At 35.5% G+C, this 24,951-nt stretch overlaps 4 protein-coding genes and 1 long non-coding RNA gene across 9 annotated transcripts; 4 read left to right on the top strand and 1 right to left on the bottom strand.

The window, feature by feature from the left end:
- Window positions 1–195: 195 nt before the first annotated feature.
- LOC122036341 (solute carrier family 25 member 44-like) lies at window positions 196–3,131 on the top strand. Its single transcript, XM_042595635.1, has 6 exons — window positions 196–728; window positions 1,483–1,864; window positions 1,932–2,128; window positions 2,247–2,388; window positions 2,493–2,649; window positions 2,725–3,131. Exons 1-6 carry the CDS (start codon window positions 661–663, stop codon window positions 2,748–2,750), a joined length of 972 nt encoding a protein of 323 aa, XP_042451569.1. The 5' UTR covers window positions 196–660; the 3' UTR covers window positions 2,751–3,131.
- A 2,160-nt stretch (window positions 3,132–5,291) lies between these two features.
- On the top strand, window positions 5,292–8,060 carry LOC122036338 (serine carboxypeptidase-like 26). The gene is made up of 10 exons (XM_042595633.1): window positions 5,292–5,788; window positions 5,864–5,971; window positions 6,050–6,145; window positions 6,240–6,332; window positions 6,601–6,689; window positions 6,771–7,043; window positions 7,123–7,268; window positions 7,353–7,448; window positions 7,530–7,635; window positions 7,744–8,060. Exons 1-10 carry the CDS (start codon window positions 5,533–5,535, stop codon window positions 7,891–7,893), a joined length of 1,413 nt encoding a protein of 470 aa, XP_042451567.1. The 5' UTR covers window positions 5,292–5,532; the 3' UTR covers window positions 7,894–8,060.
- Window positions 8,061–8,841: 781 nt separating this feature from the next.
- LOC122036336 lies at window positions 8,842–18,466 on the top strand. The gene is made up of 10 exons (XM_042595631.1): window positions 8,842–9,040; window positions 10,393–11,251; window positions 12,025–12,154; window positions 12,247–12,704; window positions 12,787–12,867; window positions 12,993–13,091; window positions 17,240–17,401; window positions 17,478–17,564; window positions 17,661–17,732; window positions 17,952–18,466. The coding sequence occupies exons 2-10, from the start codon at window positions 10,496–10,498 to the stop codon at window positions 18,234–18,236; spliced, it is 2,130 nt and encodes a 709-aa protein (XP_042451565.1). The 5' UTR covers window positions 8,842–9,040; window positions 10,393–10,495; the 3' UTR covers window positions 18,237–18,466.
- An 801-nt stretch (window positions 18,467–19,267) lies between these two features.
- On the top strand, window positions 19,268–24,849 carry LOC122036345 (protein REDUCED WALL ACETYLATION 2-like). 5 transcript variants are annotated; one of them, XM_042595642.1, is made up of 16 exons: window positions 19,269–19,631; window positions 19,768–19,847; window positions 19,937–20,062; window positions 20,160–20,216; window positions 20,286–20,358; window positions 20,972–21,130; window positions 21,298–21,447; window positions 21,541–21,796; window positions 21,885–22,003; window positions 22,072–22,158; window positions 22,254–22,342; window positions 22,436–22,498; window positions 22,584–22,640; window positions 22,737–22,833; window positions 22,924–23,082; window positions 24,696–24,849. In XM_042595642.1, exons 1-16 carry the CDS (start codon window positions 19,599–19,601, stop codon window positions 24,711–24,713), a joined length of 1,623 nt encoding a protein of 540 aa, XP_042451576.1. In that variant the 5' UTR covers window positions 19,269–19,598; the 3' UTR covers window positions 24,714–24,849. The 5 variants fall into 5 exon arrangements, 2 of the variants coding, with proteins under 2 accessions (XP_042451577.1, XP_042451576.1); XM_042595643.1 differs by lacking the exon at window positions 20,972–21,130 and having other exon boundaries at window positions 19,268–19,631; XR_006127367.1 differs by lacking the exons at window positions 22,737–22,833; window positions 24,696–24,849 and adding an exon at window positions 23,165–23,377 and having other exon boundaries at window positions 19,270–19,631.
- Window positions 23,509–24,877, bottom strand: LOC122036346. Its single transcript, XR_006127368.1, has 2 exons — window positions 24,742–24,877; window positions 23,509–23,861 (listed from the first exon to the last, which is right to left on the bottom strand). It is a non-coding gene; the product is annotated as an uncharacterized LOC122036346 (long non-coding RNA).
- Window positions 24,878–24,951: the final 74 nt, after the last annotated feature.

Genomic DNA, 24,951 nt, shown 5'->3' with positions numbered 1-24,951 from the left:
ATTACAGCAGTCGTTTTTTCCCATGATATTGGCGTTGATTTTCTGCATTAAATATAAGAATTAGCAAACTATGAGTAGTAAAGCGAAAATCCATCAGCCTCTCTGTTTCCTGGTTCGTCCCCGATTCTTGTTTATCCTCGGCGACTTCGACTACGACTCTGCGTCAAAGTAAGTCGCTGAACTTGGAGCAGGGGAACAACAGCGGCGCCGTCGATTAGTAGCGGAGGCGGAGGCGGAGGCGGAGGCGGACGAACTACGAACTGTGTCGTCGGAGGTGGCGTATTTTGACGTAAACAAGATGTTGACCTTCAGGACCCACTGTCTGCTACCGCAGCACGCCACGTGGATATCGACCGAAAAGGAAGAAAAGTTAAAAGATCACGTGCAGCATGCTTTGTCACGTGATTCATCGGTCGGCGATCTCTCACCGGGAGCGAGAAGTTTCTGCACGGTTCTCTCCAACAAATTGCCCTTCAACCCTTCAGCAAGGGACGAATCGTGTTTCCTCAATTGCTGGGGAAATAACTAGGGTTTTGCTCCACGGCCCTGTTGTTCCTCCCCGTCGCTGCTCCATTACGTTCCGCACGATTCTGATCGGGTTTAGAGTTTCAGTGGGCGCGCTCTGGCATTGTCGTCGGCGGCGGCAAAGCAAGGGGATTCATGGCGGTGGAAGCCGATGTTGCGGTGGCCGACCTTTCCCTCTCCGAGACCGACATCAACTGGGACAGGTTTGCTCTATTCTTCCATCTTCCTGCGGCTTCGTCGCTATTCCTTTCCTTTTTCTTCCCAAAGTTCGTAATTTTGATTCTGCTTTATTTTGATTTCGGGGTTCATGGTGGTGGCGGAGGGCACAGTGAGCAAACTCGATTTTTGATGCATATGGGACCACTGATACATTCTTGCTTGCAGACACTATAAATTGATTTTGTCAGTGAGCAAACTCGATTCTTAGGCAGATAAAAGATCATTTATGTTGGCTTGGAACGATTTGTTGTCAGGAATTCATAAACAAACCTTTTTTAGGCTTATGTTAGGTATCTGATACGATGTAAATCCTGATTTCATTCATTTAAAATCTTGGTTAATGAGCTTGTAAATGGAGTAAAATTTGTTTGTTGATCAAAGTTACAATTCTTATATAACAGTCAGCTTATTGAACTTGATAAGCCCAAACTCTTGTTTCTTTTTCTTTTTATATTTATTTAAAGAAGACTTAACAATATAATTGTACATAAAGTTTATATGATTGATGCTGTGTGTGTTATGGAGTTCGAACAATTTAAGCATTGTTGAGATTGGATCAGTTAGTAAGGACCTTAAGTGGTTTTTCGCATGAAGATAGTTCTATACAAATTGCAAAGAGGAGAATGACTCTTTTCCATGTTTCTGGTTCCAGTACTCATTTCCATTGTACATAAATTTGTAAATTTCAAGTACTTGACAGTCTGAAAATTTAACTAATTATGTGTTTTACTTGGAAAGGTTGGACAAAACAAAATTTCACGTCATCGGCGCCATCCTCTTCACTTTTCAATCTGGAGTATTGCATCCAACAGCTGTTGTTAAAACTAGAATGCAAGTGGCTGAAGCAGGTCTCTCAGAAATGCATGGTTTCTCTGTGTTCAGAAGAATACTTAAATATGATGGAATTCCTGGACTATATCGAGGTTTTGGCACCTCAGCTATTGGATCTCTCCCTGGTCGAGTTTTGGCTCTCACATCTCTTGAAGTTTCTAAAGATATGATGCTCAAATACACAGAAGAGCAGGATATTTCTGAGGCAGCACGAATTGCATTGGCCAATGGAGCAGCAGGACTTGTCTCAAATGTAGTTTCATGTGGCTATTTTGTGCCTTTGGATGTGGTAAGTTGTTTTTATTTCATTGATTGCACATTGTTGGAAAATTGTGGTAATTTTTGTGGTTTGTCAGATTTCCCAAAGATTAATGGTTCAAGGTTTACCTGGAATGACAAGATATAATGGCCCGTTCGATGTGATTCAAAAGGTTCTCAGGAGGGAGGGAATTCGCGGTCTTTATAGAGGTTTTGGTATAACCTTATCAACTCAATCGCCTGCATCTGCTCTCTGGTGGGGTGCATACGGTGCGGCTCAGCATATTATTTGGAGGTAATAACCGAAACAATCTCTCACTGTTTTCACAATTGAATCAAGTTCAGTAACTTAATGACTTTTGTTGTGGTAATATCTTAGTAGTAATACTAAACTGGCCAATAACATTCAACAGGAGCTTGGGGTATGGAATTGACATGGAGCTAAAACCATCTCACTTGGAGTTAGTGATGGTTCAGGCGACAGCAGGAACACTCGCAGGTGCTTGTTCATCAATTATCACAACTCCGATAGATACAGTCAAGACCAGACTCCAGGTAAATTTAGTTCCTGAACCATGAAATGGGTTTGATTAGTATAATAAACATGCTCAAGTGAGGATAGTTTTTATAGAAAACTTTGTGCTTTCTTCGATATGCAGGTCATGAACAACTACAAAGGAAGGCCGTCGGTCCTAAAGACGATGAGGCGACTGGTCGAGGAAGATGGTTGGCAAGGATTTTATCGAGGTTTTGGACCTAGGTTCTTGAACATGTCCCTTTGGGGTACCTCAATGATAGTGACATATGAACTTATAAGTGAGACTCCCATTTCCTTTGTTGCCTTTGTTTTTCTATTCTTAACTTTAAATTCAATCTTGTTTTGTTCTTCAGAAAGGTTGTCTGTGAAGCGAGATTAACCAGGAAATTTTTGAATGGCTGAAACAAGAGACGAGAACATATGGAGGATATCGTCCCTCCTTCTTTGTAAAAATCGCCCCTCTATTTTTAAATTCCTGGATCCGCCACTGCTTCGGTCCACGTTCGCGCTAGGTCTATGTTTTTTCACTAAATTCAGCACTAGCATATATCCCAGCAGATATTGAACCGTGATACTTAATTTATCTTCATTACATTTTAAACACTGTGCCATGCCCGTGGGGCAAGAATGCTCTTATGCTGTAGTTTCAAGTGATGGTTCTTTCTTGTACCATCTTCCTATCTTTTCGTAGTTAATCCATGTGTCTAAGCTATGACGAATTATAAAATTAATTTCCTTCCGTCGGATTAATTTCCTTGAAGATAATCCTGAAATATTGGTTGTAAAGTAATGAGTTGTTCATACTTTCTAATTTACTCTAGTTGAAGATAGAAAGTTTCTGTGTTGCCTAGGGTCGGCTTAGATTAAGGACTATGTCTAGAATCTCAATTTTTATTAAACTCATTATTTTTAATATATTGAATATTTTTATATATATATTTTTAAGAGAATGAATAAAAATAGGACACGCTTAATAAAAGATTTGGATGATGTCATTCTATAGTCAAACTTCTAATTTTGTAAAGATGTGGTTAAAGTTCCAACCTATAAAAAGGCACTTTTTATATTTATTGTTAATTATGTATCTTATTTTATAATATATAATCTATCTCTTTGATATCTCTCAATCATAGCTTTCTTTTGTTACGTTTGTCCTTTGTTGATGACGCTTTCTCTAATCGGTAAGAATATAAATTAGAAATTTTTTATTTATATAATATAAAATAAAAATATTTTTTTTTTAGTTCCCCGTCTTTGCCTTTTCCAACGCTTTCTCTCTATACTTCTCTTGTTCATTGAGATTAAGGAAGAGAAATTATATCTAGCCCTAATGCTAATCCAGTTGGTATTATTATGCTCCTTATTTTGATTAGGTTCAAATATTGATACATTTGTTCTTAAATTTAACTTTTATTTAAATATATTTATAGTCATTAAAAAAAATCAATTTTCCCCCTTGTCTTGTTTGTATTTTTTTTATGTGATGAAAAATATGATTTATTTTTCTTTTATTTATTTATTTGTTTGCCTAAAGAGGCTCTTGATAAATGATAATAATTTATTTAGTCTCATTATGATCTTTATTTTCTAGGGATTGTATTTAGTTTTATCATTTTGTACATGTATTTTTGTATTTATTTACTTTTTGTGTGATGAGTTGAGGACATGAGCATGATTTTAACTATTATTGTCCTATTTCATTATTCTTAATTTTTCAATTTTTTTCTTTTTTACAAGGATGGTTCTCCGTGTCTTTCATTTGAGCAATTAAACATACTTTTATCTTTCTATATTTCTAAACAATTCTGAATACATTCATTTTTGACTAAGTGAATTATACACATATTATCTCCTTGAGGTACATTATTATATCAAATAATAATATATTATTTAATATAGCAAAATTTATACTTCATTGAATTAGGTTATCCAAATGCTTATAAACGTATAACTATGTCCATAATTTTTAGAGCATTTATACATTTATTATCCTAAAGATATAAATATTTATTTATGTACACATTCTAATTAATCAAAATAAAAATTAATATTTATTTATATTTTTAAAAATGAATAAAGTCTTATTTATTCCACCATTAAAAAAATTAAATAATTTAATAATTTTATCAATTAAAAAAATTATAATCAAAACATTTGAATATGAAAATTTAGTTAATAATTTTACATCTCATAAACAGAAAATTTAAATTATATATAATTTTTTTTTTAAAATTAATATTTTAATTTATTTTAAAAATATGAAATCCACCACTGTCATTCCAAATTAAATAAAAAGGTGATAATTTTTTTAAAAACAATTTCGATTTATTTTTTTCACCTAGAATCTCAAATAGACTTGAGCTGAATCTGATGGAGTTGAGTTCATCATGTCCAAGATTAATTGATTTGAAAAGTTAGATACCTAAATTATTAAAACATAAAGTAAACTTCTTTTTATTATCCTAGACTATGATGCGATAAAAAAAAATAAAGTAAAAAAAACATTGCTATTCTTGCAAATGCATGTAAAAAAAATATATAAAAACTAATTTTGAAGAAAAAGCATATACTCCTTTTGCAAAGGGCCTCTTATCTTGTCCCCTTTCAACTTTCTACACTGACAAATTGAACCTCAACACTTAAAAACTGCTTTCTGTTTTTTTTTTCCCTTGTCTGTTTGGAGAAGTCCAGCATTCATTTCTTAGAAACAAAACCATGCATTTTGTTGTTTTCCTAGCTAGTGCTGTTAACCTAATGCCAATCTCACTATCACAAAAGCAAAGTATCTAAATCCTGAAACATATTGTTACTAATTTTCAAACTTCTGACAACAGCAGATCAAATGCAGCCAAACAGACCAGACAAAGCCTGCCATGCCTCTGGATAAGATCATAAGCCACCCTCAAATTTTGCCAATTCATGCATCATTCAAAGACTGCATGAAGCTTTGACCTGATCTATCAAGCCTTGCTTTTCAAGATCCAATTTTCCCTGATGTCTCCAGTCCACTACATTTTGTTTTTCCTACTAAGCAGCTAGCTACCACCAAGTCTATGGTCCTTATCTTCTGATTCCTGCAGGTTTACCACTATTTCTTCGTCACCTTCACCCTTCATCTCCATTCATTCTCATCTTTCTTCCCCATTCTACCTTTCCAAGCCATGAAATCCACCAAAAGAAGCTGCTCCTCTTATTTCAGCTTCATTTATCTCACACTCTTCTTCCTCAGAAGCATTAAAGCCGTTCAAGAATCTGACAGGGTCTTTAATCTCCCTGGCCAGCCAACTGCTCCACCCATCTCTCACTTCGCAGGTTACATTACAGTGAACGAACGAAATGGCAGGGCCCTCTTTTACTGGTTCTTTGAGGCTCAAACTTTGCCATCAAAGAGACCTCTTCTCCTCTGGCTCAATGGAGGTTATCTATTTAATGCATCTCACTTCTGATTTCAGGTCTTTCAGTTCATTTAATGTGCCTCTCCTTCATTTTCAGGCCCTGGCTGCTCATCCATTGGCTATGGAGCAGCTGTGGAATTGGGGCCTCTCAGGGTCAGTACACATGCAACAGGGCTTCAGTTCAATAAATATGCTTGGAATAAAGGTTCCCTATTACTCCTTTCTGAAAATTTTAAGATCATGGTTCCATTTTTAATTTTATATTGTTTTTGTTTGTTTTCAGAGGCAAATTTACTGTTTGTGGAGTCTCCTATTGGTGTTGGATTCTCTTACACTAACACATCCTCTGATCTATCAAAACTAGATGATGGATTTGTGGGTAATGAACTTGTGTTATCATTTCAGAATATGTTACAGGTTTATGCTTGTTGAAATGATTGAATTATGATTTTTTTTGTTTGTTCTTCTTGTAGCTGAGGATGCTTATAGCTTCCTTGTAAACTGGTTGAGCAAGTTCCCAGAGTACCAATCACATGATTTTTACATAGCAGGAGAAAGCTATGCAGGTGATAAACATTCCAAAATTATCATAGAAATACAAAATAAAATAAAATAAAATAAAATAAAAGGAACTGAAAACTGGAAAGTTTCAGAATGTATCCATCAATTAGGAGAAAAAAATTAAAGAGAATCAATAATGTCCTTGGTGGATGTCATTGCCATAGAAAAAGTAATTTGACCATATTATCATTCAAAGTAAAGTGGATTGTCCTCATTCTCTTCTTTTCCTTTTGTATTCAGTATGTGGTTTTATCTCCTAAACTCATGTTATAGGTCACTATGTTCCCCAGTTAGCTGAGCTTGTGTATGATCACAACAAGGATGCAAACAACTTCCCCCACATTAATCTCAAGGGCTTCTTAGTAAGCACGCAAAAATATCGATATATCGAAAAAAATTGTATTTTTAAGAGTATTTGCTCAAAATGTATATATTTGTTGAAGGTTGGCAACCCTGAAACTGATGACTACTATGACTCAAAGGGGTTGTTGGAATATGCATGGAGCCACTCTGTGGTTTCGGACCAAGTTTACGAGCTCGCCAAGCGTGTCTGCGACTTCAAGCTCTTAGACTGGACAAATCGATGCAATGAGGCCATGAATGCCGTCTTCAAACAGTACAATGAGATTGATATCTACAACATTTATGCTCCAAAGTGCAACCTTCCTCAGTCCTCATCATCAGCTGTTGATCCTGATGAAAGTAGTGTCACTAAGGTGATCAATTTGCAACTCAATTCACCTTTCCTTTCTTATTGGATCAAAGGATCAGAAACAATTTCGTGTGGTGTTGCAGAAAAGCTTGGCGAGGAGAATAAGAAGGTACTCAGGGTATGATCCATGCTTCTCGAACTATGCCGAAGAGTATTTCAATAGAATTGATGTGCAGAAATCACTACATGCCAATGTGACAGGAAAAGTTGGAAGGTGGAGTGTTTGCAAGTAAGTTTTATTCTCATATGTCTTCATAGACAGAAAAAAAAGATGGAAGAAAAGGAAAACTGAGTAGGGTTCATGCCATTGCAGTGACTCCATATTGGGAACATACAATTTCACAGTCTTATCTGTTCTCCCAATCTACTCCAAGCTCATAAGAGCAGGCCTGAGAATTTGGATCTACAGGTATATTTTAAATGAAGTGTAATCAGCCCATGAGCAAAGCTTGTTTGAACTCTGATGCAAGTCGAAACTCTAACATTGCAGTGGAGACACTGATGGCAGAGTGCCAGTGATTGGATCTAGATACTGTGTTGAAGCTTTAGGCCTTCCTCTTGAGTCTCAGTGGCAGCCATGGTTTCTAAACCACCAGGTCATTGCTTTCGGCAAGACGAATTAGCCAATTGTAGTAAGAGTATTCGCTTGTTGATCGTAAGTAATCGTGTTTGTGGCTTGTTTGTTGTTGTTGTTGTTGGTGTAGGTAGGAGGAAGGTTTGTGGAGTACAAAGGGTTGTCCATGGTGACAGTTAGAGGAGCAGGGCACTTGGTGCCACTGAACAAGCCACGAGAAGCTCTTGTGCTGGTCAACTCATTCTTGAAGGGTCAGCGTCTTCCAACACTTCGACGATAGATTGCTTTTCTTGCGAGATCGAATCGAATTCAGATGCAAGTTTAGATCCATTTTCTTGAAGTAAAACTGAGGTTTTGATGTATGAGTGTTGGTTTGGATTAACTGGCCAAAAATATTGGATGGAAAAAACAAATGGAATAATGATTATTTATCTATTTTATTAAAAATTTCCCCCCTTTACTAACGTGAAGTTTAAAATGAATTTATTTTAATATCATTTTTTCTATTCACACTAAAAATAATTTCAAAATTTATTAGTAATTCTACAAGCGAAACAATCAGTGATCTAGAGTTCGAGACTTAGCTATGAATTTTTCTCATCATTAATTTTCTCTGATTGTTTTATATAAAAAAAAAATATAGTTCTCTTTAGTTCCACATCTTAGAATTGAAACATTATGATCAAAAGAAATTTCTATAAATATTTTAGGCTGACAATGTTAAAAAATATATTTTTCTTAGGTTTTTTTTATTAAAATAAGTATAATATTAAATTAAATTAATTTTTTTCATAGAGAAATCGTATGGATGATATTCGAAAATTTAAATAATTCGGATTTTAAAAGACCTAAATAATTCAGATTTTTAAAAGTTAGATACTTTAGTATTTTAATGTTAAAATACTTTAATTAATGTTAAAATATTTTAATTAATATAATTTTATTATAAAGAGTGTGATTTCAATGTCTTATATTAGTGTATATATATAAATTTGTGTTATGATAATAATAATAATTAAATGTTAAAATAATAATAATAAATAATAATAATAATGAAGGGTATGGGTTCGAAAACGCTAGCATATGCCAACTGCCAGCTCATCTCGTTCTCTTTTCAATATGTGGAGTGGGTCCTACTAAGGAGGAGCGAAGTACTGCCACCTCAGCGCGTGAAGCTTACGAGTATAGAATGTCCGTGTGTTTATAGGTTCCCCGGTTCTCCCCTCTTCGCTATATTTTATTTTATTCAATCCTCTCTCTCTCTTCTTCGCTCTTCGTCTTCGCCGTCGCTATTCACTGTGCCGCCGACGAGGAAGAAGCGAACGCGGAAGCAGAGGAAGCGGGAGGCGTAAGGCGATCTCAATACGGCTCTTCTTCTCCTATCTCAATCTCCATTTGCAGGATCTCGTGTCCAATCGCCTCTTAAGGTAACTAATCAATAATCTCATCGCTTTACTTGAACGCCTCGATTGTGGTGTGCGAATAAGTCGTCGACCCTAAATTGACTTTGCATGATCGAATTCGGTTTTTGCCCCTTTTTCTACTTGTCGGATTGGTTTTCCTTGCGGCTTGAAATGGAATTGGTAGATATATTGGTGCGGGTTCTAGGTTTTTTCGTATGTTGATGTTTTTATTATGTTCTGGGATTTGTCGGTTTTGATTCGATTACGAGTTTGTTGATTAGGTTTTCATTACTTGTATTTGTACGTGTTTTGTATTGTTGGGCTTTATGGTGTTGTAGATAAGTAGATTGTCTGCCAAGTCTAGCAAGTCGATTGTTTTTTCCTTTTTGTCTGGCAATTGTAGAGTACATACAGAGCAGAGGACATAGTAAATATATGATCTAATAACGCTGAATCTTTGTGCACTTTAGGTATTAGTTGTCACCAGAAATATTCAACCTAGATGCTTATGAAAAAAAAAGACTTGCTTCATGGATGTTCACTTAGGCAGTAGTTAGAACAGCTAGTTGGTTTTGTGCAGTTTTTTTTTTTTCTGATTCTTAATTGGAATATTCAATATAAGCGATAGCAATTGCTATGTTAATCTTCTTGCTGATTTTATCATATTGCCTATCTGTTGAAATATGACCTAATCATCGTGAAACCCTATTTTTTCTGTGGAAGAAGGGAACATCTATGATAACTTATATGTGCGACAGCGTACTCAACATTAATGTCATCCTTCCAAACAGCCTTTTCTATTAGTTTCAATGTCATGGCGTCCATAAAGAAGTACTTTTCACATGTAGTTATCTCAATGCCTTTTGAAGACAGTAGTTAGTTGGCATGCATTCTTTTGTGAATTAATTTTCATCTCTCTTGAAGCTGATTTTTTAGACTTTAGGTAGAACGATGTGTTCTAGCGTTGTTTGGTTTATCAATATTTATTTTTCCTCCCAATATTGTCAATATTTTAATTCAGTTTGAGTTTATGAGGATCCCTGAATAATTGGGCTATCTTGTTTTTGCTGTTGTGTATGCTCTACCTAATAGCACAATAAGAATTTTGATTGTCTAGAAGCATCATTTACAAACAATGATGTTACATGTTTGGATATTTGAATGAGCTTAGAATGTTTCATGACAATCTCTTGTATGCACTAATTTAGATTTTCTAGGTGATCTTCTTAGATGTTGCATGGTATTCTTGTCATAATGTGTTAGTTTCTTTCACTTGCTTAAGTTCATGTTTCCAAGCCAATTATAGTTACAATTTCCTTTTTCTTCTTAATTCATGCCAAGTATTTGTTTGGTCTAAGTTGTCATTACTCCTGCAGGTGCTAACTTTTGTGGACAACATGACATGATATTTTGAGGTTCTTGTTGGACCTCTGGATTCTGCTGGTACACCTTTGTGTTGTTCATTTGCAGCATAACTCTATGGCTAGAAAGGGATACCAACAAAGGAATGGGTTGAATTGTAATACACCTGACCATACTGCTGTAATTTCAGATTCAGTTAAAGAAAAATCAGAGATACAAAATGGAATGCCTGCTGAAACTGATCACCTAAATACTGATAATCTTTGTCATTCAAGGAGTCCTGGTGCAAAGACAAAAAAAACTAAAGCAAATGGCAAAAAGAACAGACAACGAGCTGGGCATGCTCTTGCTGGAGAGAAATCAGATGATGAAAACCCAATTTTACCTCAAACAATGGATAAGTCTCGCAATTTACATGATCTTTCAAGGAGCAAGCCTTCTTCAGATGCTTCCAAGAAAGCAGGAACTGATGGAACTTTTTCCGACATTGATGGACTGCATGTTGAAAGTAACAATGCAACTTTCATAGCCATGGCTTCAAGGAACTTAAGATCTTCGGTCCTATATGTTTCTACAGCAGCTACTCGTTGGCTTGAAGAACAGAAACCATGGTTCAAAGCAATAAATTCTGTTATCCACAAGAGTCAGTGTTATGCTCGTGCTAAACTTGGACATGCTTATCCTATTATTTTGGCATGGGCTATGTATTGTGGTAAATTGGTTTTGCTTCTATCCATGGTTTGGCTGGACTGCAGTATTCGAGGTCTTGATTCTCTGTTACGGTTGGGAACAACATCTTTCCTTACAACAGTTTGGTGCAGCATACTTTCAATTACTGCAATGATTGGATTTGTGAAAATGATAATAGTCATGGTAAATTACAACTGTTAATTCATTTGATTCTTCTTTTGGTTAACTAGTTCACAGTAAAATATATCCATTTACTCTATGCATGCCAAAGCTGACCTCACTTAGTGGAATAATGTTTGGTTGTTATTGTTGTTGTACTCTATGCCTGCAAAAACAATCTTCAACACTTCTCTGCATTTCTTTTCTATTTGCTACGTTCCTCTTACTTGATAGTGCCTTTTGTTTTTGCTGTACTGCACCTGGTTGCTCCAGATGTTGTACTGCATCTTGAGCTCACTTGTTACTCCCTTGATTTAGTTTGTTTCCATGCATTGATACAAAGGATTGATAGAAATTGTTTGATCAGTAAAGTTCGACTGTAATTGGACTTGCCTCATACTGGTCGTACTCCCTGATGAGCACAAGTCCACAGGTAGTATGGTCAATGAACTCTGATTGTTGTCATGCATAAATGACAAGTTTAAAAACCAAATTCAAGAGTTTGAAGATCCACTTACCTTTTATCTTAACAAGACATAACTATAGCCTTAATCATTCATATGTTTGTTCATGTGCATAAACTTTTTGTTATATGGTTGAGATTTTTTTATTGTTCCTTCTTCACCTTTTCTTTCATCTTCTGTTCTCACTGTTGATGTATTTCTCTTTCTTTGGACATTGTTTCTAATAATTTTGCAGGAATGAATTGTCGTTGACACTTTTGTTTACTTGAAGTTTAGTATTTGATTGTTTACCTTTTTATAAGTCTTAGAATTTTAGTTATCCTTTATGAACAGGTCATTGCTACTGCAATGGTAATTGTCATTGGTATTGGACTATCAATTCTGATTTTGGCTGTCCTTGCTATGGGGATCTTGTGGTTCTATGGCAGCTTTTGGGTAACAGGGTTTGTGTCAATTCTTTCAGGTAGCCTCCAGTGCTTATAATGATATTAAGGCCCTTGTGAAGTACAACAATAGCTAAATTGGTCTATTGACACTTTACTTTCTCTTACACAGGAATCACATTTGTGCTCGGCCATGATCGGATTGCCCTCCTTATCACCACACTATATTCTATGCACTGTGTTAGATGCTACTTAGGATGGCTTGGGCTGTTCTTCAGCCTTAATGCTTCTTTTATTTCCACGGATTTTCTTATTTACTTTCTGAAGAATAACATTAATGACTATAAGTCTGGCAGTGCTTCAGGGGAAGCTAGGCAAAACCAGAGTCAAGCTGGCTTTTCCTTTAGGGAGTCTTCTCATTCTTCACATGGGGGCGATGCTTTCCATTCTTCATCTAATATGCCACCTGATCGTAGCTCAGGCTTTCCTTCAACTAGTGGAACTGAGGAATTGACCTCTGAAGATGAAGTGGCTCGGTTGTTGAAGTGCTCAGATCACTATTCAGCTCTAGGTTTCTCACGCTATGAAAATGTAGATGTCACTCAACTCAAGAGAGAGTATAGAAAGAAGGTGATAGTTGCAATCTATCGACTTTTTGGTTTCTGCTTATCAGTACATATTTTAACTAATTAATGTTCACAAACTGGCTTAGGCAATGCTTGTCCACCCTGATAAAAATATGGGTAACGACAAAGCTGCAGAAGCATTTAAAAAGCTCCAAAATGGATATGAGGTGGAAATCCTTATCTTTTTTCCTCACTGCAAGTTATATATTTTCTTCTCCTCTTATCCATTACCCAAACATTCATTAATGTAAAAAACAACAAAAATTTATCCTGATCATTTTTATCTTACCAGGTTCTGTTAGATTCTTTGAAGCGGAAAGCCTATGATGAAGAATTGAGAAAGGAAGAGCTATTGAACTATTTCCGAAGATTTCAGAATTCTCCGCGACAGGTTGTCTATGCTCTCTTTTTCTTTTCTTTTCTTTTCGTTTATTATTATTTTAGCTTTATTGTTGCAAACCTTTTAGCTTTGTAGCTGTCATATGAGAAGTGCATGTTGCTGGTCAAAATGTAGATTATCTTGGATCAGTAAAATCTTGGTGTTGATTTTCTAATATGGATGTAAAGCAATGAATGGAATACTTCTAGGTGGCTCAATTACCTGAAAACTGTGACAGTAACCAATATATAAGAAGTGTTGTTGTTTTTCCTATTCCATTCAGTTTTAACTGCTAAGGCCATGTACGTGTCTTTCTAAATCATCTATATTTGATCATCAGTATAAGTTTCATTTCCATAGTGTTGGATTTTGGGCATTACTGTATCTGTATATAGGGAAGGGAACAGCTAAAACACCATAAAGGGTTTGGAAGAAAATTGTTATTGATTTAAGGAGAAAGGAGCAAGCATTATGCTTACGGCTGGCTGGTTATTATTAATGCATGAGGCTCATATAGTTTACGTGATCCACAGACCTCAGATGAAGTTCAATGTTTTTTCAGACATTATCTAGACTGTAGGATTGCACTATTCTATGACTGAGATTAAGTTGAACTGGTTAACTCAATAAGTTGTGTTAGATTGGGTAAACTCCAGTCAAATTCACAAGTTAACTCACTTGGTAATTCTTAAATCAAAATTACCTAGTGAAGGTAGCTAGCAAGGTGAAATACAGAATGAAGCTGTGAAAATGCAATAGACTATGGTGGTGGAGGATCAATAGATATTGCAGATTTGTGTCTGAGAAGATATATCCGTTTCTGCAGTCCATCCGTCCGTGCCCATATTAGCTCTTGGCCTATAGCAGAGTGATCACCATTATATCCTTTAGTACTCATCTGTTTCATCTACAACCAAGCTTTATCCCACTAGGTGGGGTTGGCTGTATGGATCCTTTTGCTATTAAGCTCTATTTCCTACTATATCATTATCTATATTTAAATAAATTTTATCTTGTTTTATTATTGCTAACCAAGTCTTTTTTAGTCTTCCTCGTTTGATATGCGTATTTGTCATAGTTTCACATCGCCTAATTGAAGCATTTATTGATTACATGTCATACCATCTTAAACGTATCTCCTGAAATTTTCCTCAATAAATCTAACTCCAACTTTCTCTCTAATGCTCTCATTTCTTATTTTCTACATCCTCATATGTCCACACATTCATCTTAATATCCTCATTTCTACAACACTCATCCTTTGCTCATGTGAGTCATATCCCAACATTCAGCTCCATATAACATAGCAATTCTAACTGCGATTTCGTAAAACTTTCATTTAAACTGCAGGATGGGTGAAATAGAGGGAAGCGTCGAGTGTTTTATGTGATCGTAAAGTATCTCTTAAACTTAAAGGTAAATTCTATAAAACTGCAGTTAGACCTGCTATGTTATATGGAGCTGAATGTTGGGCTATGACTCGAGCACATGAGTAGAAGATGAGAGTTGCAGAGATGAGGATGTTAAGGTAGATGTGTGGGCATACGAGGATGGACAAAATAAGAAATGAGAGCATTAGAAAGAGTCGGAGTTGCATCTATTGAGGAAAAACTCCGAGAGACACGTTTAAGATGGTACGGTCATGTACTCAGGCCCGGCTCAAGGCATAGGCCATTAAGGCCTATGCCTAGGGCCCCAATTTTGTTGGGGTCCATTATTAATTAAAGAATAGATTTATTATTTAATATTTACATTTAACAGTTATATTGTCTAGTTCCCAGGTTGCATTATGCATGCATGCAGATTTTGCTCTAGATTGGGCTTGCTTCGAATTCTGTTATAATGCTCTTTAGATTTTGCTAGCTTCCAATGCAATCAATTTTATTTCAGATTTTGTTGTTTCTATTTTTATAGTGCACTTCAATTAATTCCAATGACAACTACATTTAATTACATATTAATTATAATTATTATATTATGATGCAAAAATTATATCTAAAGCTACAATATAACTATTTAAGACTTTACATTTAATTTCTTTTTTTTTTCATCTCATTTTATAATTAGTTCATCATCTATTCATTATCTCATTAGTGTCCATGTATTTTTTCCTCTCTTATCATTAGTTCTCTAAGAAGACATTCTTTTCCTATCTCACTCGATAATATTTTTTTCGCTTTCTTTTTCTTGAAATGTTCTTTATTGTTCTGCATAAATAAATTATGGAATGAATGAACTATGAACCTAAATCTAAATTATTAGTAATTGTATGAGAATTTTCTTATATATTTGTGTCAGTAATAATCGAAGTTTGAAATATTATCAAATTATAATTACATGGTGTGAATTTTTAAATCTAATTATTTAAAAAATTTAAATACATCGTTGTCGATCCCAAGTCTAAATAAAAAAATGATAAAAAAATATTTTTATAAAAAAAAATATTATTAAAGGCTTTTTTTTTCTTCGCCTAGGGCCTTGTAGAACTTTAAGCCGGCTCTGCATGTACTTAGACGACCAATAAATGCTCCAGTTAGACGATGTGAAACTATGATAAACATGCATATCAAACGAGGAAGAGGAAAATAAAAAAAGACTTGGTTAGCAATAATAAAACAAGATAAAATTTATTTAAATATAGATAATGATATAGTAGGAGATAGAGCTCAATGATGTAAAAGGATTTATACAATCGACCTCACTTAGTGGGAAAAGGCTTGGTTGTTGCTGTTGTTGTTTACGGACATAAAACACTTGACGCTCTCCTCCATTTCAACCATTCTACTTGTATTCTATGTAAGATATCTCTCTCAATCTCTCCATCATGTTGTAAAAATGATCCTAAATATTTAAAACTTTCGGTTCGGATAACTCATCATCTCCTATCTTAACAATTATCTCATTACGTCTAATATTGCTAAATTTAAATTATATATATTTTATCTTTATTCTACTAAACCTAAAACCTTTCCCCTCTAGTGTTTCCCGTCAAGATTTTAGTTTAGTATTTACTCCTTTACATGTCTCACCTACCAAAATAATATCATTCGCAAATAACATACATACTGTATTTTGAATATGTATAGTGAGTTCATCCATAATTAGTATAAAAAGATAAGAACTTAGAGCTGATCTTTGATGTAACCCTATTTTATTGGAAATGCTTCAGTTACTTCACCTAAATCTTACTTTGGTCATTACACCTCATACATATATTTAATTAGTTCAATATATGTTACGTTAACACCTCGCTTTTCTAGAATTCTCCATATAATTTCTCTTGGAACTCTACCATAAACTTTTTCTAAGTCAATGAATCCTATATGTAGATCTTGTTTTTGCTCCGTGTATTTTTAATTAATTGTCTAAGAAGATATATAGCTTCTATTGTCGACCTTCCAACCATGAACCCAAATTGATTTTCAGTCCCTGAGGTCTCCTTCCTTAATCTTTTTTGTATTATTTTTTCCCAAAGTTTCATCTATATAGTACACTCTACAAAATACAATGATTAGCAAATTAGCATCTCATTTAGTTTTCTGCCTTTTCTTTGAATGTTAAATGTTCTTTGGTTAAAACATATATCATATGTAGCATTACATTATCAATTCTGTATCTGTATGGTATTAATTTTTTTTCTAGTTAAAATTTAAAGTATAATATTAAGGAGTTGGAGTTACTGAACATTGCTAAGCATATAAACATATCTGACTCTCACAATCATTCTTTGAGCACTAAACTGACTGGATCATTTTTTCATTTTTCCTGAACATCTGAAATAATGTATGAATCAGTTTAATATGTAACATACGAACTCGAGCTTATCTTTGCCACATCTATTATAGTTTCCATTAGCAGGAGATGCAAGTAATATTATAGAATTGGTTTAACCGTTTCTCTATTTAGGAGTATATTATTGTGAAACTTATTCTGTCTATGATTCATGATTGCTATAAGTAGGTTTTAGAATTTGATGATCTATGGATCGTGAGTTTATGAAACTTCATATTGTATAGGTAGGCCATCATAGGAAAGCATGTTTGGCAAACTTGGTCACAATATTCTTTACTAGAATGCATGTTAACATACTTATCTACATTGGATGTGGGAGCTCTGTTTATTTGTTGGTATTAAGTTTCTAACAGTCGTTCTCTTTGCAGAAAGGGAAACATGGTATTTTCAGACCAGGATTTAGTCACTCTGAAACCGAATATGAAGGCTCGTACAAAGGAGAATCAAGAAGAATAGCCTGCAAGAAATGCAAAGATTTTCACATCTGGATTTGCACAGATAAATCTAAATCCCAAGCAAGATGGTGCCAGGTTTTAAAATTGTACTCAGGCAATATACTCTTCTTTTTTTTTCTCTCAAGACATCTCACAAATATCTTTGTGCTAGGATTGCAAAGAGTTCCACCAAGCCAAAGATGGCGACGGTTGGGTTGAACAATCTTCCCAACCTCTTTTATTGGGATTAATGCAGAAGGTATCTGCAACACCCATTGCTTCCCTGTCTTATCTCCATGTGATATCCATCTTTGTATATAATTCATGCATTTTGTCCCGATGTGAACTTTTCCAGTTGGATCTGCCAAGAGTGTATGTATGTGCAAATAGCAAAATTTACGAGGTGACGGATTGGTTTGCCTGTCAGGTAGGCTGTCCGACTTATTTAAAAATTTTACTAGCTTTTAGACTGTAATACTCCGAGATTCAGCAATGCAAATCCAGGGAGCTTGATTTATTCCAGTTGTTGTTTTGGTTTTCATTGCAAACCTTCATCTGATTCGCTCTCTCTTTAAAATTATGGTTTATTTTGTAAATTGTTTGACAACTAAAATGATCTCATAACTTAATTACCTTTTGGTGTCAGGGAATGAATTGTCCTGCCAACACTCACAAACCAAGTTTTCACGTCAACACCAGCCTAACCAAGCAAGCAAGCTTCAAAGGAACAGGAACAGCTTCATCTTCCACCCCAAGAGACGAGACCATGACAGAGGAAGAATTCTTTGAGTGGTTGCAGAACGCGATGCAGTCAGGCATGTTCGAAACCAACAGCACCACTCCGAGCGAGAGCCCTTCGCCCGCGAATGGCAGCAGTTCCTCCAAGAGCAGCAGCACGAAGAGGAAAAAGAAAGGGAAGAAGCAATGGTGAACACAACCAACATAATCAAGGCGAGGCGGGCGCAAAGAACTGGGGTAAATTCATCCTCATACTTGTAGATGTGGTAAAATAATCTTAAAAGGAAACGACACCGTATCAAATATACATGCTCTCTGCCCTTTTGAATTTACTATTTTGCCGCTCAGTTACTGCTACTTGTTATGAGCAATATTTTTAATTTGGCAATAACAGAAGTCAGAAGGTTAGCCTGTTCTGTGCCATTCATAGTCCATCTCAATACTAAAGATTTTGAAGTTAGCTACTAACTTTTGATGTTTTTATAAACTTGTTCCAAAATTTTATTTCTAATAAACAAATTTTATGGATTCAATATCATAACAAATTTGGTAGGAAAAAATCGATGAAAATCTGTTAGTTATTTTCCCTTATTTCATCGATCAGAAATATTCTAAATATTAATTTATTTGACTGATGATGTGCTAATATTTTTTATAGATAGTCATGTCACCATCATGCACTTTCGACCGTTCCTTTGAGGCCGCCTCCTCTCCTATTCAAACTACCACGAATCAAACAAGATTTCCGAGTCATGATCGCTTCCAACGATGGCAAAAAAACACAGTTCAAATCCACTGCTCTCAAATTTTTTTGTCCCAGTATCCTCTGTCGATCGGATTTTAAGGTATCATGGCATCTAAGATATGTACAGTATCATCGTGAGGTGCAAAGTATCAGATTACATCTCAAGATATCATGACATCTAAGATGTGTGCAGTATCATCGTAATGTGTAAAACATCTTTGAGATATAATCTGGAGAATTTGAACTCAAAAAAATAATATATAATTATTGAATGGAGAATTTCACTTTGCCCCCCAAATTTGCATGTTTTTACATTTTTAATCTTTGTGTGTCACGTTCGCTTTTTTAAAAAACTCTTCTCAAGTTTAAAAATTTACACACTCGTATTATACGAATTTGTAAAGGTGAGAGAGAAAATAAAATAAAATAAAATATATTAATTTGTTCTCCAAGCTTCAGATTAATAGCTTTGCGCGATAAATAATATCTCATTTCCATGTAAAGAAACAAGTTTTTCCCTTCTCTCTCATTCCCGCGGTAGTATATCTCAGCCCTGCTCGACCTATAAACCTCCGCCCTGCTCCAGCTCTGCAGATCTGAGGAAGGCGAGGGCTTCTCGTGAAAAAAGATTAGGGTTCTTGCTGCGGGATCTGATGCGTAAGTTCGTGGCATGAAGCTCCCGGGTGGTTTTGGCTTTCCGGGGAACAAGGCACGCTTCTCCGGTGTTGTTCGGGGGGTGCTGTTCGGTTGTTTGATCATTGATGACCTTGCAATGGCGTCCCTCTGAAGTTCGAGGCCCTTCTAACTCGGATGGAGATTTCAGGGCCGATTACGCCTGGCCAGGTGCGCGATTTTTTTCTTCCTTTTCGTGAGTTTTTGAAGCGATTTATTCTATCTCGGGGGGCAAAATGTTAGGATTCTCGAGGGTTCTTTTGTGATATTTTTGCGGTTTGGATATTGAGCGCATCTCTTTCTGTAGATGGCGGTGTTGGTTGGATTCATCCCCATTCTTTTGGCATGGATGTATGCTGAAGCGCTAGAGTTCTGGAACAAATCAAGGTCACGTCTCCTCCCAGAATTCTGATGATGATCAGATTTGGATCACGGCCTGATTTTTTTATTTCTATATTTGTTTTTAAAATAAGCAGGCAAGCAACTGTCAATCCCACCGTCCCTGATATTTTACTCAAGGAAGAAGCCAAAAAACAATTGTTGGAGAGTGGCCTGTCACCGGAATCTTCAAGAGCTTACAAACAAAAAGCAGGACTTTTCAGGTTACTTGAAGCCAAAGAAAAAAAGAAAAAGAAAAAAGAAGCCTTAATGTTTTGTCACTGTCACTCATAAGTGCACTTGTTTGATTTCACTGCCTAGATTTTTCATGATGGACAAGGATTTCCTACTAGACAATCGCTTGACATTGAGAGCTGCGTAAGTATTGGCATGATATTCTATGTTAATGGGAATAGCTTGCTTAACTACTGAATTGCTGGTTTTCAGATCTGAATTTGGAGCCTTCTTGGTTTATTTCTACCTATGTGATAGAACTGATCTGTTTGGGGAGTCCAAAAAGGTTCTATTTCTTCACAACCTAATGAGAATGAATGCATTTCAACTTTATCCATTTAAAGTTTGTGCTTCACAAGTTAGATGAGCATATGAATCACATGCTTCTTTAATCTGACAAAGGTTCCTGAACCATTATGCTCTTGCTCCAAACCACTCAAATTGATGTAACAATTTTAGCTCTAAGGCCTCCTAGATCGATCTTTATAACAAGCTGTTATAAATGAATATCCAATTTGTTATGAAATTTCCTCCCTCTAAATTATTCGGGACAACGTGAATTTATTCTGAATAATTTCATTAAAACATCGAGATAAACTATCTCAGTAGATAGTGTTGAATGTTGTCAATATCTGATCTTTTGTTTTTAGGTAGATAAATTCTTGACTGATTCCACATCACTGCAACTTCTTTTTTTTACTACACCATTTTTAGTGTTCCCAGACTTTGTAAGCTTTGTTACTTTTAGCCTGAAAAATCTGAGGAAAAGCAAGGGTCCATTTCGGGAAACAAGATAGTTAACTAAGCACTTCTTGTAAAGATGAGCATCATGTATTAGCAAGTTCTTGTAATTTCTTCAATCTGAGACACATAATTGAACTGCCTTTTGTCCTTTGCAGAACTACAACAGGGATCTTTTCTTTTTTCTGTTTTTCCTTCTCATCATTGTAGCAGCAATGACTTCTTTAACAATCCATCACGACACTTCTCCATTCTCATCGAAACCAGTCCAATATCTCAATAGGCACCAAACTGAGGAATGGAAAGGATGGATGCAAGTAAGGGAACCCTTCCCCAAAGAAAGCATTTATGTTTCTTGTGCTTAGTTCCTATTTAGTTTACTAACACTACAATCTATCATCCTGGAAAATTTTGAACACTAGAGAATTTAAGAACTCAGATTATTGAAGGCTTGACTGGAACTTGACACTCTCTTCCTGTTCAGGTACTCTTTGTGATGTATCATTACTTTAATGCTAAAGAAACTTACAATGCAATTCGTGTTTTTATTGCGGCATACGTGTGGATGACTGGGTTTGGCAACTTCTCTTATTATTATGTCCGAAAAGATTTCAGCCTTGCGCGATTTTACCAGGTGATAACCTTGAACATAAATAATGTTTATTCTTGTTGAAATATCAATTGTAAATCTGAAACCAAAACTTGTGGATTTTGTCATGTTGAACAGATGATTTGGCGATTGAACTTTTTTGTAGCATTTTGCTGCATCATCCTTGGCAACCATTATATGTTGTATTACATCTGTCCAATGCACACATTTTTCACTTTGATGGTCTACTGCTCACTTGGAATTCTTAACAAATACAATGAGACTGGATCAGTGATTGCAATCAAAATTGCTGCATGCTTCTTGGTGATCGTTGCAGTGTGGGAGATTCCTCATGTCTATGATTTCGTTTGGGCGCCCTTCACTTTCCTTTTAGGTGGGCATCATTAGAACTTGAGTGAGAGTCCACACTGTTTGCTTGATTCCGGTGTTTCCAAACTGATAGTGATAACCTTAAATTGCAGCATATAATGATCCGGATGCCTCAAGGAAGTACCCACCTATGCACGAATGGAATTTCCGAGCTGGCCTTGATCGCTATATTTGGATATTGGGAATGATATATGCTTATTTTCATCCAATGGTAAGTGCCTGACCATCTCAAGTAACATGGTAGGATTCTTGTTGATAATTTGACAATTTTTAGTACAGGTAGAGGGATGGTTGGAAAAATTAGAACAAACAGAAGTGAAGCTGAGAACATTGATCAAAACTTGTATCTCTGCAATCTGCCTTGTGGTATTTACTTCAAATGCAGGATTTGTTCCTTACTGAAGTCTTTCCACATGTGTGAAATATCTTCTTTTTGCTTTATCTATGTGTTCCAATTCCAGGTTGGTTATCTATGGTACCAGTACATTTACAAGCTCGAAAAGTATACCTACAACAGATACCATCCATACACATCATGGATACCGATCACGTGTCGTATTCTCCATCTCATTCAATTTTTTTTACTATCACTGTGTTGTAATTCGTGCTGACACATCTCATTCTGCAACTACTGGGCAATCAGGGTATGCATCTGCTTGCGGAACATCACTCAGGAATTTCGAAGCTATACCCTCACCCTCTTCGGGTATTACTCTCATTCTTTCACAAGCATTGCAACTCTTGGTTGATTTTATTGGAGATTAGATAGCTGAATGTTTTGCTACAATAAGGTGGCTCGGAAAGATGACACTGGAGAGCTACATAGCACAGTTTCATATATGGCTAAGGTATGTGTTCCTATACGTTCGTTTGAGTTGAAAAAAAAAATGCACCACCACATGTTACCCCAAAGCTTCCTGGATCCTCTTTGTGACAAAATGCAGATCAGGGAAACCAGATGCACAACCTCAAAAGCTACTGTCGATCGTTCCCAACTATCCGATGTTGAACTTTATGCTCAACACTATCATATTTGTCACTGTACATAAACATCGAACCTGATAATAGAGATTGGTACATGGCATGTAGATCAAAATGGAGTACTAACTTGTCTTTGAATTCCTTGTATAGGTTGCGCATCGAATATTTATTCTGACAAACAAGCTGAAGCCGGCAATGATACCGGCCGGGGACAATAAGCAGTTGCTCTTCAACTTGATTTCGGGAGTCATCATCTCCATCACCTTATATGCTTTGTCATTGGTTTTACTCAATCTTATGAATAAACAGGTACATTATGCACATGCTTCTAATCTAAATAAATAAATCTCTCTCTATTCGGTAAACTTAATGTTGTTTCATTCGTCTGCAGAAAATATAGGAATTTGAGTTCTAAGCAAGAACTTGACAGTGAAGTAGAATATCTGTTGTGTTTTGTTGATATGCAGGTTTAGTGTACAGTGGAATTAAGGAAATAGAATTATCATCAGATTTAAGGCGTTAATGGACTATTTAGTGACAATTATTATTTCATAAACATCTTGATTATAGTAAGCTCATTAAATTTGAAGAATTTCTTGCTAAATCACAGGTCTAGATTTACATAAAATTAAAGAAAATATTATATTTTACAATAATTAAATGTTGTATTCTAAAGTCGAAGAAAAAGCGAAAAAAAACAATTGTTGATTTTTAGAATAAATAGGCAATTTCGGCTGCAACTGAAAATGTAAAAATATATTCCTATATGAAAATAATGGCATACAAATAATATACTACACTTTTTAATAAAAGTAATTAATTAATTTTTTAAAACAAAATAATACAACAAATTCTCTCTGCACTTTATTCCTTCAACTTATATCATTAGTCATTGTTAACTCGCTGCTACGCTTTAGTTTTTCAGCTCATAATTGGTCATTATCGGCTTGTATTTTGCCAAGTAAAAGTACTTACTGACATGATTATGAACGTCTCATCATAAAACACTAACGAAAACGCCGATGAACTAGAACTCAGCAGGCGGCCCAGGCTGATATTTTTAGCAATGTGGAGCAAACTCGACCAACCTAAAACAACATTGCAGGGGAATTAGTTGACAACTCGAAGAAACAATAACTGAAAACATAGGGATCATCAGGAAACTTAAATCTCAGTGAAACAGATGTAGATATACAAACAAGTGTTGTTGATGAAGAACTGAAGATGAACAAAGCTATCGATGGACTTACAACTACTTGTGATTCGCACTGAATCCACAGAAAGGAAAGATCTAGAAAAGAAACTGTGAGAAGGCAAGTTACTTTTGAGATTGTACCCTTCGGTTCTTAACATCAATGCACTATTCCAGTCGGTACAGACATATAGTTATAATATTAGTGATCAAATTCTGATTTTAATGAATGATAAATGAATTAAAATTAGATGTTATATTTATCTAACTTCTTTACTGAGTATATAGGGATTGACATATCTTGAGTATCTGATACTAGACTGAAGCCTAGTTAGGACTGAGAACCTAACAACTAACATGAAATCCAGATAAATCAAGGTGCGACCAGACATATAACACGAAGCTCAGCTGTGTCGATCTGACAACTGACCGAAGTTCAGTTGGATCTACGGATCTGACAACTGACAAGAAGATCAGTTGGGTCAAAAAGCAAGTCAATTGACTGCAAATGATACGTAAAGGTAAGTGAGGAGAGTGATTCAGTGAACATGAGTCCCAATGAGACTATAGACACGGTCCAACTTAGAACTATTTTGGATGTCTAAGCAGAGATTTTAACTAGATCCTGATCTTTAAAAAATAGGATCTAATTAATAATTATTTTATTTTAATTGTGCTAACTCTATTTTATAGATTATTTTTTGTTATTTAAACTAACATATTTTACCAGAGTGAAGTGCAAAAGTAAAGCCTCGGATAAACAATGTCTGATGTACCTCCGAGATGCGCGGAAGCTAGCGTCTCAAAGCAACACTTGGAGGCATCCTGGACCCAATGGAGGCGCCTATGCATAGATTTAAGCGAAGGCGCCCTGGAATGCACTGGAGGCATCTCAATGGTGCATTAGATGTACTTTGGAACGAAACAGTAGTCATCGGAGATGATAAGAAGCCAAAGTTTACAAGATTAAATTTGCTGATGGAGGT

This window comes from Zingiber officinale, unplaced genomic scaffold, assembly GCF_018446385.1.
Source record: "Zingiber officinale cultivar Zhangliang unplaced genomic scaffold, Zo_v1.1 ctg139, whole genome shotgun sequence".
Taxonomy (NCBI): domain Eukaryota; kingdom Viridiplantae; phylum Streptophyta; class Magnoliopsida; order Zingiberales; family Zingiberaceae; genus Zingiber; species Zingiber officinale.
This window is presented reverse-complemented; position numbering and strand designations above follow the sequence as displayed.

Coding starts and splice junctions, on each gene's coding strand:
- LOC122036345 (XM_042595642.1), top strand. CDS start 19,599: ATGGAGATTTCAGGGCCGATTACGCCTGGCCAG. Junction 22,159..22,253: donor TCTCTGCAATCTGCCTTGTG/GTATTTACTTCA, acceptor TTCCAATTCCAG/GTTGGTTATCTATGGTACCA. Junction 22,641..22,736: donor CAGTTTCATATATGGCTAAG/GTATGTGTTCCT, acceptor GACAAAATGCAG/ATCAGGGAAACCAGATGCAC.
- LOC122036338 (XM_042595633.1), top strand. CDS start 5,533: ATGAAATCCACCAAAAGAAGCTGCTCCTCTTATTTCAGCTTCATTTAT. Junction 5,972..6,049: donor TAAATATGCTTGGAATAAAG/GTTCCCTATTAC, acceptor GTTTGTTTTCAG/AGGCAAATTTACTGTTTGTG. Junction 6,146..6,239: donor ACTAGATGATGGATTTGTGG/GTAATGAACTTG, acceptor TTCTTCTTGTAG/CTGAGGATGCTTATAGCTTC.
- LOC122036341 (XM_042595635.1), top strand. CDS start 661: ATGGCGGTGGAAGCCGATGTTGCGGTGGCCGACCTTTCCCTCTCCGAG. Junction 1,865..1,931: donor ATTTTGTGCCTTTGGATGTG/GTAAGTTGTTTT, acceptor GTGGTTTGTCAG/ATTTCCCAAAGATTAATGGT. Junction 2,650..2,724: donor AGTGACATATGAACTTATAA/GTGAGACTCCCA, acceptor TTTGTTCTTCAG/AAAGGTTGTCTGTGAAGCGA.
- LOC122036336 (XM_042595631.1), top strand. CDS start 10,496: ATGGCTAGAAAGGGATACCAACAAAGGAATGGGTTGAATTGTAATACA. Junction 12,155..12,246: donor GTTTGTGTCAATTCTTTCAG/GTAGCCTCCAGT, acceptor TCTCTTACACAG/GAATCACATTTGTGCTCGGC. Junction 12,868..12,992: donor AGCTCCAAAATGGATATGAG/GTGGAAATCCTT, acceptor TTATCTTACCAG/GTTCTGTTAGATTCTTTGAA.